The sequence below is a fragment of the Heloderma suspectum genome, chromosome 1 (assembly GCF_057233095.1).
Source record: "Heloderma suspectum isolate Gila_16-S chromosome 1, 16-S_ref, whole genome shotgun sequence".
NCBI lineage: Eukaryota > Metazoa > Chordata > Lepidosauria > Squamata > Helodermatidae > Heloderma > Heloderma suspectum.
In genome coordinates this window covers 175789146-175802526 of record NC_139458.1, presented here as the reverse complement: position 1 = coordinate 175802526, position 13381 = coordinate 175789146, and the positions used below count along the sequence as shown (strand labels likewise).

General features: G+C 43.4%; 1 protein-coding gene across 1 annotated transcript in view; it reads right to left on the bottom strand.

The window, feature by feature from the left end:
- Positions 1-3781, bottom strand: part of KCNJ3 (potassium inwardly rectifying channel subfamily J member 3) — a 193884-nt gene extending 190103 nt beyond the window's left edge. The window contains exon 1 of the mRNA XM_084811011.1: positions 2549-3781. Within this exon, the coding sequence (XP_084667137.1) occupies positions 2549-3229 (681 nt within the window). The 5' untranslated portion in view covers positions 3230-3781. The remainder of the gene's footprint in view (positions 1-2548) is intronic.
- Positions 3782-13381: the final 9600 nt, after the last annotated feature.

Genomic DNA, 13381 nt, shown 5'->3' with positions numbered 1-13381 from the left:
AAAAGTGTAAGCTACCTCTTTGGATGATAAATGAAAAGTTGTGATTACATTGCATATTAATGGGACTTCCCAATTTCAAAGAATCTGTAAGTATGTCCTTTCAGAGTAAGTGGTGCAAAGTTTCTTCATTTATTATCTATCACAGTTATGAATATCATCCTGTCTAAAGTAACCAAGAACACTTCACTCTAACTTTTAATAATTGCCTCAGGGGAGCAGTTATGTGGTGGTTACAAACTTCTCTAATTTCTCATGGTTTACTTTTCATTTTTTCACCATCAGTGAAGAACTGAAAGTGTCACTAAAGCTTCATTGAAGCTGGTATCTCATGACTGAATAAGAGTTTACTATGTCTGCTACGTAAGCTGTAAACCAACTGTGACTTCTACCTTAATGCTATATCTGTCTTTACCCAACAGTGTTGCAGAACTCAGCAATGTTTAGAACTCAGAGCTTAATTAGTAAAAAGTGACTTAAGAAAAACTCTCATCCAGCAAACAATGCTGAAATCAACAGGTACCCTACTTGAACACATTTGGAAAAACCTCTTCATAGCATTCATATGTCTAACACTTAAACCCATAACAGAGTCCCAGTGAAGTCAATGGATCTGCATCAACTCAAAATGAAAAACTGATAACATAGTAAGTCTCATAAAAAATGATCATGGGGTTGGATCCAATTGTGGTGTTCCACTGACAGAAGTGGTTCTGAAAACTGGGAAGGGGATGAGTACTCCTTCCCCCACAGGAGTAATCTGCTCTGGAGGCCTGGGAAACCCTCTGGAGCAGATTCTGGAGTTGGAAGGAGAGGGGAAGAAAGTCCCATTGTACTCATGGCTAGTATAAGGACAAGTCTGAACTTTCTAAAGAAGCGAAGATTTAGCTTAATAAAAAAGTATCCTTCGGTACAGTGGCATTCAAAAACCACAAAGCCAGCAAAAAATAATACCAGAAAAACGTGTTTGATTTTATTTTCACCACTGCAATATATTATTAAAAAATCTATATAAGATCATTCTATTGCTATTTCTATTCTTTCGTCATTAGTATTACTTTGAGCTCCTCCCCATTAGCATCACATGTCCACTGATGTTAGCCGTAACATAGTTAGTCCAAATCAGTTTGCAAACCTGCCTCTAACCATGATTGCAAACTGTGATTTGGCACTATAGTTAGTGAAAATGCCACCAGGAATACCACACAAGCCGTAGTACGCTTGAAAAGGGAGGAGAGATATCCCCTGTACATGACAGGGAAGGAGGAGCATGCAAGCCCACAGGGTAGTCTTAATAGGAGATCAGTCAGCATTGCCTCTCACCAAGCCAATGTAGCACAAGCAATCCTTATTTGATACTGTATATAGCAATGTACAAAGCAGAAAGTATTCGAATGTTTCTTTTTTAAGGCCATAGCTGTAATCTTCTACAGTTAGTCTCTCAAGAACAGCGATAATAATAGATTTGTGCAGCACTTTGAGGTGTTCAGAGCACCTGGTGCGCATTTAAACAAATTAACTGCGTACACAAGCAGCTCATGGGAATATACTTTTTTCTTAGGATTTTGATCAAATTTAGATTATGGATCAGGTTTACCTGAGCAATATTAAAAGAAAGACAAAGTGATATTCAGAATGTAGAAAATACCTTACACTTTTACTGGTCCTTGGGAGGTATACGAAGTAATGACATCCCTGTGAACAACCCATACTTCTGAAGCTAGGCCTCCACTGAATTTAGGGAACTACCTTCATAGTGTGGGGTGTTTTTTTTATGATTGATCAATATTTTCAACAGAATGATTAAACTCTGAAAATTATTCAGATTATCATTCTTGTTCTTTTAAACTGCACGACAATAATCCATATACTCCAGAAGGCAATTGTGTACAAAAATGCAAAATATATATTGGTCTAGAACAGAAATTGACAAAATATAAACGAACAGGTGGCTTAATGAGTTTCAAGGATTAAAAAAAAAGACAACTTTTTCTGGTGAACTATTTCAGATTGTACCACAAAAAGAAGAGGTGTAGCGGAGGGAGAGTATGTCTTACTTTAAAGCCTGGGGAGGGGAAAGATCTTAATATGAATTCTAGTTTGAGAAGCAGCTTACAAAAAGGGAAAAGAGAAATGCAGCCTGAACTGAGGCAGAGATGAAGGATTCCATGGTTTTAAGGAGAAAGAACATAGTGGGGTGACAGTGGGGTGGAGACTTTAAGGAGAACAGAACCAGAGATAGATATACAGCAGTGGATATTAACTGAAGAGAACTGGTGGAAAATGGCAAGGCAAATGCAGTGGAGGTGGAAAAACCAAGGAAAGCGAAGTGCTTAGAGTTCTCTAGAAGAATGGATGGAGAAGGAGACACTGCAAGAGTAGATGGTGAAAGGAGAGAAAGAGGTATGCATGCTTTAGTGCAATCCTGTTTAAGGAAGAAAGATGCGGAAAGATGTGTGTAAAATTACAAGAACAAAGATCAAACACACAGAAACATGCATGTGTGATTAGCACAGAGGGCAAGAGATTAGCACAGAGAGCCTGAACTTACTTTGAGGAGTTTGCAGCGGATCTGTGCAGAGACCATGTGGCTGTTGCGGAGGTTGCCCACCCTGAACATGAGGGTGAGCTTGCCATCCCTCATGGAGATGGCAGCATGTTCACTAAACATCAGTGTCTCTGCCCGTTTCTTAGGTTGGGACATCTTGATAAACATACAGCCAATGAGAAATGCATCCACAATGGAACCCAGGATGGACTGGAAAAGGAAGAGGATGATGCCCTCCGGACATTTGTCTGTAATATATCGATAGCCATAACCAATAGTAGCCTCTGTTTCTATAAAGAAGAGGAAGGCAGAGGGGAAGTTGTAGACGTTGGCCACACAAGGAGTATATTTCTCATCATGGGCTTTGTTCAAGTCACCCCTCATGTAGGCAATGACCCACCACATGGAGGCCATAAAAAGCCAGGCCACAGTATAGGTGAGGATAAAGATGAAGAGATTCCAGCGCCACTTGAGGTCCACCAGGGTGGTGAACAGGTCTGACAGGTAGCGGCTTGTCTCACTGCCCAGGTTGCCGTGTTGCACGTTGCACCTGCCATTCTTGTCCACAAATCGCTGGCGCTTTTTCTTATGGGTTGATGCCTGCTGCTGGTGAAAGCCTGAGCCACTGGACGAGGTGGTCACTACCTGGTAATCGTCCCCAAATTTCCTTCGAAGTGCAGACATAATACGAAGAGGCTAGCCAGAGTCACTGATCTGCAGTTCACCACAGCTGGGGCAAGAGATAATGGGACACTTCCCTCTCCTCTCCCCACTTCCTCTCTCACCCTTCCCCTCCTTACTCCTCTCCTATTCTTTTCTCCCTCACATAACCCCCCTATTTATTTCCCTCTTACTTTTCTTGCCCTCCCCTTACCTCCGATACAACCCCTTGCTTTGGTGGGCCACCCCCTTCCCCCCCCCACCACCCCCCCTGTCTTTGTCCAGAGATAAGCTCTCCTTCCTTCTCTTCCCCTCCTTCCCACTCAAAACCAGGACCCCATGTAGCGCAGTACCGCCTTAGCTTTACCTTGCAGCATCTCAGTCTGGCGCTCCTGGAAGTTAGGAAAGGTGGGAGTGAGGGGGCGGGAAAGGTGGAATCCCGCGCAAACTAGCCGCAGTCAGTCAGACGGGCAGTCGTTTTTTGGCGCCGTTTCTCCTTCTCCCCTCAGCGGGGCTGAGGACCGGGCACAAAGACATCGCTAGGCAGGTTCTCTTCTCTTCTTCCCACCCCGCCACCGCCGCCACTTCGGAAGCAGAGGAACGGCAACAAGCAATAATTACAGACCCGACCCCACCACAGTTCCTTTCTTCCCTCCTGCCGCTTTCGCGCCTAATCCTCGCGGACAGCCGCCAAGAGACCCTTCCGTCCGTCCTTCCCCGCGGCGCCCTCAGCTGGAACAGCCTCTGCCGCCCAGCAGGACGCAGAGGAGACGCCCGGGCGCAGAGGAGCGAGCAAAGCCACCGAGCGCCTCGCGGCTTCAGCCTTCAGCGGGAGGCAGCTACTTCGTTGTGCCGGAGGAGTTGGTCAGTGGGTGCGTTTTGTGTGTGTGTGTGTGTGCGCGCGCGCGTGTGTATGTGTGTGGTGTGCTAGCCCCTGCTGGGGTGCGTGAGTGAGAGAGAGACAGAGAGAGAGAGAGTGTCCCTAGCGGTGCCTTTCATCAAACTAGGGGGGCAGCCATGGCTCTCCCACCCTTCTCCGTGTCCCTTGGCTGCTGAAAAGCCCCAGAGGAGGACAGCCCAGCCACTGTGTAAAAGCAGATTGGGGAGATATATAGATATAGATCTCCTTCCCAGGCAGGCTGACAGTATTCTTTTCTCTTTTTTCTTTCTCTTCTCTCCCCCCCCCCCCGGCTTTTTTCCCCAGGATTTCAGAATTAAATAAATAAATAAGCAAGGTCTACGCTGCTCTTGTTCAGCTCGTGTGCGGAGAACGGAGCTCCGGGGGTCATGTTTTTCCTCATGAGAGTGGGAGGCGTGAGTCGGCGAAGCGGGTTGCGCGCTGTGGCGCGGCGGCGGCGGCAGCAGAAGACGACTCGGGCGCGCTGCGTGCGTGTGAGTTAATGCATGCGGTGAACTGCAGACCTTCTGTTGTAGCCCCGCCTGTCCCTTGCCTTCTTTTCCCACCACCCGCCTCATTTTGCGCCTTCATTTCGCTCTGCAGTACCAAAGGCGGCGGCGGCGCCCAGCCGCCAAAGCCACCCCTAACTACCACCCTCGCCCATTACAAAGAACCCCCTCCGCTGCCCACACGCCCACTTTCCCCTTCAATCCTCACTCCCAAATAGAGCAACAACTGCTGTCACTAAGGGGACGAATGTGCCAGTTCTAGTAGTGTGGCAAGGGAGCTAAAAATCTAATGTGTGCCCAGAGGGGTTTAAATGTGAAAGGATTAGGCGCTATCCAAAGCAGAGCAGAAACTCCCTATGTTATATATATGAGTGGGTGTGGGTAAAAGTCAAACCCTGCCTACACACACACACACACACACACACACGTTCCTGCCAGGGTTTTTTTTTTGGGGGGGGGGGTAATGCTGCCAGTTGCAAACGTTATAGTCCATCAAAGAAGAAAAACAAAATGCTGCAAAAGTCTGACACCGCTGCAACACTAGATATACAGAGAGAGAGAGAGAGAGCGCATTGATGATTTCATATCCTAAAGAATTATCCTCACCTGCTTCTCTAAATTACATTACTTGGGTACAGAGCACAGATGTACAGTTAATGTACAGTCATGATCGTCACAATCTCTGTGCTACACAGGGCCCAGACTTACTAGGTGGAGGGAGGATATCCCCAGAGCTTGTCACAGTCGCTATAGGGACAGCAGAGTGAGATATGACAGTTGGAACAGCACAGAAAGGGAATCGATTTGGCAAATGACATTTAGCCCCCAGCTACCCTATAAGGAAGGCTGAGTGCCGAAGAATCGATGCTTTCGAACTGTGGTGCTGGAGAAGACTCTTACGAGTCCCCTGGACTGCAAGGAGGTCAAATCAGTCAGTCCTAAAGGAAATCAACCCTGACTGCTCATTGGAAGGACAGATACTGAAGCTGAAGCTCAAATATTTTGGCCACCTAACGCGAAGAGAAAACTCACTGGAAAAGACCCTGATGCTGGGAAAGATTGAAGGCAAAAGGAGAAGGGGGCGGCAGAGGATGAGATGGCTACATAGCATCACCGATGCAATGAATATGAACTTGAGCACACTCCGGGAGAGAGCGCAGGACAGGAAGGCCTGGCGTGCTGTGGTCCATGGGGTCACGAAGAGTCAGACACGACTGAACGGCTGAACAACAGCAACAACCCTAAACTGCTGCTTCTGCTGCAGCTATCTGCATTTGCCAGGTAGAGTAGGGGGAGAGGACTGTGGGTGGGGACTGAACATAGGGGGCCAGCACTGATGAGAATGCTCAGAGAACTGCACTGGCTACCAATGTATTACTGGGCCAGGCTCAAGACAATGTTATTGACATAGAAGGCCCTAAACCTGGGGACCAGACTACCTGCCTGTTCACTGACATCTACAGATCCAGGCCTCCTGTTGCCTGCACAGTTACATCTGATGGCCACCGGGGGAAGGGCTTTTTCTGCTGTGGTGCCCTGCCTTGGGTATTCTCTTTCCTGCTGCAGCATGGCAGACGCCATGTTTGATGGTGTTTCAGCTCCTCTTAAAAACCCATCTGTTTACCCAGACATTTGCTGAGTTTAATACCTAGCTTAGTATGTTTGTTTGTTTTTATATTTGTACTTTATTTTAATTGTTGTTCTAATTAATTTTGTACATTGTCATTTGATAATGAATGGTGATATAGAAATATTTTAATACATTAATAAATAATAATTTCCAATGGCTGCCAAGTGTGAGTCTTTTTCAGTGCAATCCTATGCATGAATATGTGGAAGTTCAGTTGGGCTTACTCCCCAATAAATGTGCTTCACATTGCACATTTCAATGTGCAGTGTGAAGCACATTTCCGTCAACTTTTCTTTGGTCTCTGTCAACTTTTCTTTGGGCTTAGTCATTTCTAATCTTACTACATATAATTGAAGGATTCTGGGAAAGTCTTACCTTATTCTTAAACATGTGACACAACTTATAGGTAAGAACTTTATAAATAAAATATGCCATTAATGGAAGATTCCTTCAAGGTCTTTGTGTGGCATGCTAGATGAAGCATAGAATGCACATGTGCAAATCATTACTAAAAAAAAATAACTTCGCTACTTTATAGTAACCTCTTTTTAAAAAATCCAGTTCGCTGTTTTGCATAACATTTCTTGGTGAGTAAAAGAGAAGCTGTGACAAATAGCTCTAGTATCCACATCACGGATTTAAATTCAGTTCTTACATGTAACACAGAACAAGAACTGAACGCTCATTTAGCACTTAAAATGTAACAAGCAGTTGTTTCACTGATAAAATAAAACGTTTATATGCAGTGTCTACAATTACAAACAATAAGCATAGCTAATGGTGCTTTAGGAACATGATTCAGTCAACTAGGTTGTGCCAACAGAGGGCAGAGTTGCACTAATGAAATCCCAAGTATATAAGCCTGGCATTGCATGAGAACTAAAGCTGTGAGGACACGTCATACAAGGTTGCCGCCTAATTCTGCCAACAATAGATTTCGTGTGGGAATTTAAGACCCTACCAACCGAAACCATATTCCAGAGTTGCAAGAGACTTACCAAAATGAATATTGCTTTTTGTGGATTTACTGGACTTCCACCCATAAAGTATTATACCAATATTTACATATAGAGAGAGATTTGTAGTATCTAACTGTAAAAATGTTTTTTCTAGGTAGTAGGCTTGAAGTCAAAGCATTCATATTGGGCTGCTGTTGGAGCCAATGGTAGCAGTTTGTTTGTTATCCCACTTGGATGAACCAATTTCCCACTTGTAAAACAATTTTATATTTTTTCACATGGGAAATGCTAGAGGATATTATTAAAGTTGTTACTGAATTCCAACTAAAGCATAATTCTATTTGAAATTTGGGATTTAAATGGTTTCTAAACCTGCAGGCAGACTTACAGAAATCTGCATTGCTTTCACCGGACATGTTGTAATTTCAACACTTCATCTAGGACATTATGTATGCATGTATTTTAAATAGGGCTAGGGCAACAAACATTTTATTCTCATATATTCATAAGCATAGCCAATATCTCACATAGTACAGTGCAGTGGAGTGCAATATGCATGCTTAAGAACTACTATTATATTTTATATAATATAGTTATATTTGTAGTGTCTTTTACTGATTGATTGTAAGCCACTCCAGGAGCCTTTGTGTGGGGGGGATGGATGGGTGCTGAAGAACAGCATAAAAATACTTTAAATGAAAAAAAAAAAACCTGTTAAGATTACAACATCTATGATGCAATGCTACTACAAGCAAGATACATATATAGAATAATTTCTAACATACAACTAAAATGAAAAATCAATAACATCTACTGAAGTATGGTGCAAGAAACAGAGCTGGGCAAAATGTGAAAAGCAGACAGATTTTTCTTGTAATCTGCTACTGAGCCACAAAAATGTATTTCAAGATGGAATTACTTCTGAGAGTTTCAGATATCCAAAATATGATGTAGTCTTTGGCCAATGGGTCATGGACACTTATATTTCTCTCATCTTTAATTACATGGAGTCATACTTCTTTAAATTTCCTTGGTGTTCAGGCAGTGTCTAGGGACTGCAAAATAAACAAAGTTGTAAGATAGCTTTGTGATTAGTAATCATTTGGAGTGGGGAGGAGATTTATTCCCAAAAACAAAAAGGTCCATTAAAACACATTCCCATTTAAGACTGTTTTGTTCACTATCGGAGCTTGTAAATTGGTTTCTGTAAGGAGGATTCTTAGAAATGCATCAGTTACCCTGCACTGTTGTCATAATGACTGCAGCACTGCTGTTTCGGAATTATCTTTAAGCATACTCTGCTAAGACAGTGGCTTGCTTCTGCATTCTGTTGCTGATATGCTTTGAGCTGATTAACAGGATCATAATCACCAATAACTGTGACATTATCAAAGTATAAACTCATTTCAGTGAAATTAAAGTTATTAAGAGAATTGTTTTTACAATGGAAGAAAATGATATCATTGGCTTGAGATATCTGTAAGAGCATTTCCAATTGCATCTAACAGTGACTCCGAAGAGTTCGCAATGCCAATAAGAAAGCAATAAGCTATACTATCAAAAATTAAGCATTGCTATGAACCAGAGCAAGGGAACATTGGGGCTTACAAAAGAGGAACTGTTTACAATTCATTGACAGCATGCAACATTTTCTTTGGTTCACAAAAAATTATATGAAATCCACTGACTGAATAAAGGTCCTTCCTTTATCTTGCTATTCCTAATTTAGGCTCAGAAATGGGTGGAACTGATAGAAGGGCCTCTCCAAAAGATCTCAACATTTGGGCAAGCTCATATGGGAGAAGGCAGTCCATCAGGAAACATGCTCCTAAGCCATTTAGGGCTATATAGGTCGTAACAAACACTTTGAAACAAAGTTAGCCAGCAAAGCTGGTTTAACAATGAAGTAATATGCTTCCAGTCATCCATGAAGGGGCCCCAAATTCTTGATGCTATTTGTGGAATCCTGAGATGCTCATCCTCAGAGAACATATAGTGGAAGCTTGGCATTGTATGCTAGTGTATGTGGACCCTTGAGGTTTTCATCTTTTCAACCCTTGAGGTTTTCATCTTTTAGTGTTTGTTTTAACAGTTTAATTATCCATTACCTATAGTTTAATTATGTGCCAGCATCTAGTGGCTTTGAGATATTGTATGCACTTTTCGAAATAATCAGAGCCACTAATGCTTTTACACTGGCCCATACAGAGACTCCAGTCATGGCCAGCAGCCGGAATCTATTCCTATGTGGCAAATTCTTATGCAGATTAAATTGTATAGACATCCTCACATGGGAAAATCTGCCTGAAGGCTCAGTTTCTTGCAATGAAGACACCATAAGCTGTGTGTATTACAGAGAAAGCAAACTAATATGAAGAAATAAAAGCATAGAAAGACAACATATTCTCATTAAATTTGTTGGATGTTCACTGTTTTTAAGGCAAAAAACATACATTTACTATGCTTGGGTTAATAAGGATTTGTACCTTTCTCCAATGTATTCCTATGTCAGATCATGGCATGCTTGCAACAGAGAAGCCAATGGCACAGACACATAAAATTGCTAGGATAGAAAACAGTTGTGAGACATATTAGAAGTATCAGTGTAAGTAGAAAAATGTATATATACAGATATTGGATGCAACTCAGCCAGTCTGTTAATATAACAGCCATGACACGAGCATATCTGTTTTTACTGCTGTTGTTTCTCATTCAGTTTATCATTTCGAAACCTATTTTAAACAACCTGAAATTACTTGGTTGCTGAGGGCTAGACTGTCCTGGACGGTGTTATAAAAATTGATTTTATTTCAGTGGATGTATTAGATTTGGCTTTTGGGAACCAGTGTTTTAATAATCAATATCTATTTTTCTATTCTGACTTCTTTTCATGATGTCACATAAGTCAAATTCAACTAAATAGATATGGAACAAAATGCAACCCCCATGGATATCTGAGGGTTGCATTTTGTGAGCAGTTATACAAATAGGGGATTAAAGCCAGGAATACAAAATATAATTAAAATTGTCTTTCAACGAATATAATCTATATAATCTATTTAGCATTCAGTGGGATTCATTGCATGCCTACATTTAGTTGGTTGACTGAAGTAAGGATCTTGGTTTAATATGCCTGTTCAGCACTGTTTGATAAGTTTGTTTGTACTCTCTCCTTGAACACTGAGATATTGGAATCAAATTTGGTCTGTAGCTTCAGGACAATTCCTCCGAAATTCAGCTTAGCTTGTAACCAGCTCACCCTTGGTGACAACCATTCCCAGCCTTTGTTTTTCACTAGGTTCCCTCCTTTCCCTAATTTATGAGGAATTCTAGCAGTGATTTAGGATTCAGAGGCCTTCAGTGTCTTACCAGGAATGTAAAGATGGGTCCTCATCCTTCCCTACCACCAGTTATCCAAATTCCCTTCTTCTCCCAAACTTACCTTGCAAGTAGGGAAGAGGGAAAACGATGACAGGTATGACTGGAGTTTGTGGAGGGCAGGTAAATTGCTCTTGCAAGCTTAGTGTTTCTAAGCTTAGGTAAACTAAGCTTTTATTGAAAATTATCTGAATACCCTTGGGAAGACTGGACCCATTTCAAATTGAGAGAAGGAGGTCATCCATCTCTAAATTAATGTTCAGGACACAAGTCTTGGTTTAAAGTTGAAAGACCAAGTTGAGCACTGAGATATCACAACTGAAATGTGCTTATGTACCTTTGCAATATAATTTAAGCAACAGCTCAACCTCAGCACCCATTTTAAAGTGGAGAGGGAAGATCCCAAATCCACTGTAATTCAATACTTCAATACTTGAACCTTGGAGGGAAAGTAAAAGGGGCATTCCCATGGGCCGGGAGGGACTGGAGAGGCCGGCTTATACCATATCCTGATGTCTCTCTAGTCTCCTTCCCTCTCCCTCCATGAAGCCTCAGCTAGACCGGTGAAAAAGCCTGTCTAGCTGAAATGCAGAGCAGAGGCACAGCAGAGGTGTCTATCACCTCCGCCATGCCTCCTGCTCTACACTGGATATTTGTAAGCCTCCAAGTTCAGAGGCTTACGAGTATCAAGGGCAGATCCTATAGGATTGCATCTTATATTGTTGTTGTTTTCTTTAAGAAGATTTTGTAAAACTTTTGGGAATCAGATGAATTTGGTTTTCTAGTTTAGTTCATTTCTTTTGGCCAGTTAGGCTTCTTTTCACCTGCCTTCCTCCTCTCATTTATTACCTTTCATCCATGTAGCAAGAACGTTTGGGAAATGTTCTCATTGGAGATAGTGCGGTGAGGTGGAGAAAGTGGACCTGAGAAAATGGGATATAAGACCTACTTCACACATAGCATATTTTAAGTGTTGTGTGTATGTGAGTATTAATCATTTCCTGACTTTAAACATCACATCAGGAATGAAGACATTTGTGTTTCAAATCTGGTATTTCTATTCACAACATTTGAAGTCAGCAACCATGAAAGGTCCGGAACCACTGGAGCATTCTAAGGCCTCCTGTGAGGCCTTGGCAAGGCACTTTGCAGATAAAATTGATTGGATTAGGAGTGTTATTCCGGGTGCTGTGGATACAGTTAGTGAGCAAGAGGCGGCCTGTGGTAAACCGGTTTTGTGGGATCGGTTCCAGCTTCTTCCTTCTGATGAAGTGGACAAGGTGCTTTCATCTGTAAGGCCGACCACCTGTTTACTTGATCCTTGCCCATCTTGGCTCATTATGGGCTGCAGAGAGAGACTGGATGAGGGGATCAGGGTGGTGGTGAATGCCTCCCTCGAGAAGGGAGTGATGCCATCAGTCCTCGAGGCAGTGATAAGACCACTCTTAAAGAAGCCCTCCTTGGATCCCCAAGTTCTGAACAACTTTCGCCCAGTCTCAAATCTGCCATTTTTGGGCAAGCTGATTGAGCAGGTTGTGGTGATGCAGTTGAAGGCACACTTGGAAGAAGCCGATTATCTAGACCCATTTCAGTCAGGCTTCAGGCTTGGGCATGGGACAAAAACAGCCTTGGTCGCCTTGGTGGATGATATGAGGAGGGCTCTGGATAGGGGTGAATGCTCCTTCCTTGTTCTCCTCGACCTCTCAGTGGCTTTTGATACCGTTGACCACGGTATCCTCCTGGACCACCTGGAGGGGTTGGGCATTGGAGACACTGTATTGCGGTGGTTCCGGTCCTTCCTCTCCGGCAGGTACCAGAGGGTAGCACTGGGAGAGGAGGTTTCGGACCCATGGCCACTCACTTGTGGGGTGCCACAGGGTTCCATCCTCTCCCCGATAATATTTAACAACTATGTGAAGCCGCTGGGGGCTATCATCAGGAGGTTTGGGGTGCGGTGTCATCAATATGCGGATGACATGCAGCTCTACCTCTCGTTCAAATCTTCACCAAGGTTGGGCATAGAAGCTGAACCCTGACAAGACTGAGGTACTTTTGGTGGGAGACAAGAAGAGGCTGGGGGATGTTGACCTGGTGTTGAATGACGCCATTTACATCCCTGCTTTAGCCGTGATAGGCTACATAAATATATACGTAGCCTATCACGGGCCAGCGTAGGGACATAAATGGCGGCCACCATTTGCGGCTGCAGCAGCCCTGCAGCAGCCAGAGCCGGAGCCGCAACCAGGTAGGCTCCGTTTCGCGGGGCTTTTGCGGGGTGGTGGGGCAGGGGGCTCCGTTCTGCCATGGATTCTGGGGGGCTGAATTCACTGGAATTTGGCCCCCCTGGGATCCATGGCGGAATTCTCTAACATCCCTAGTTCCGGCCCAGCCTATCTTAAGGAGCGCCTCCAGCAACACCAGACAGGCCGCTTAACAAGATCAGCCTCAGATGGCCTTCTCTCTGTCCCATCAAGCCAGGACAGCTAGACTGGTGGGGACGAGGGAGAGGGCTTTTTCTGTGGTGGTCCCCCACTCTGTGGAACTCCCTCCCTAGGGAACTCCGTCATGCCCCCTCTTTAATGAGCTTCCGTCGTGCATTAAAAATGTGGTTGTTCAGGCAGGCATTTGGGGTGGGTTAGGGTATTTTAGAAAATGTTTTTATTGTAGAATTTTATTGTTTTAAACTGTTTTATTATATACTTTGTACATTGCCCAGAGTGGTTGAGTGACCAGCCAGATGGGCAATTAATAAATTTACTAAATAATAATAATAATAACAATAATTGCACCCCTATTTGCAGG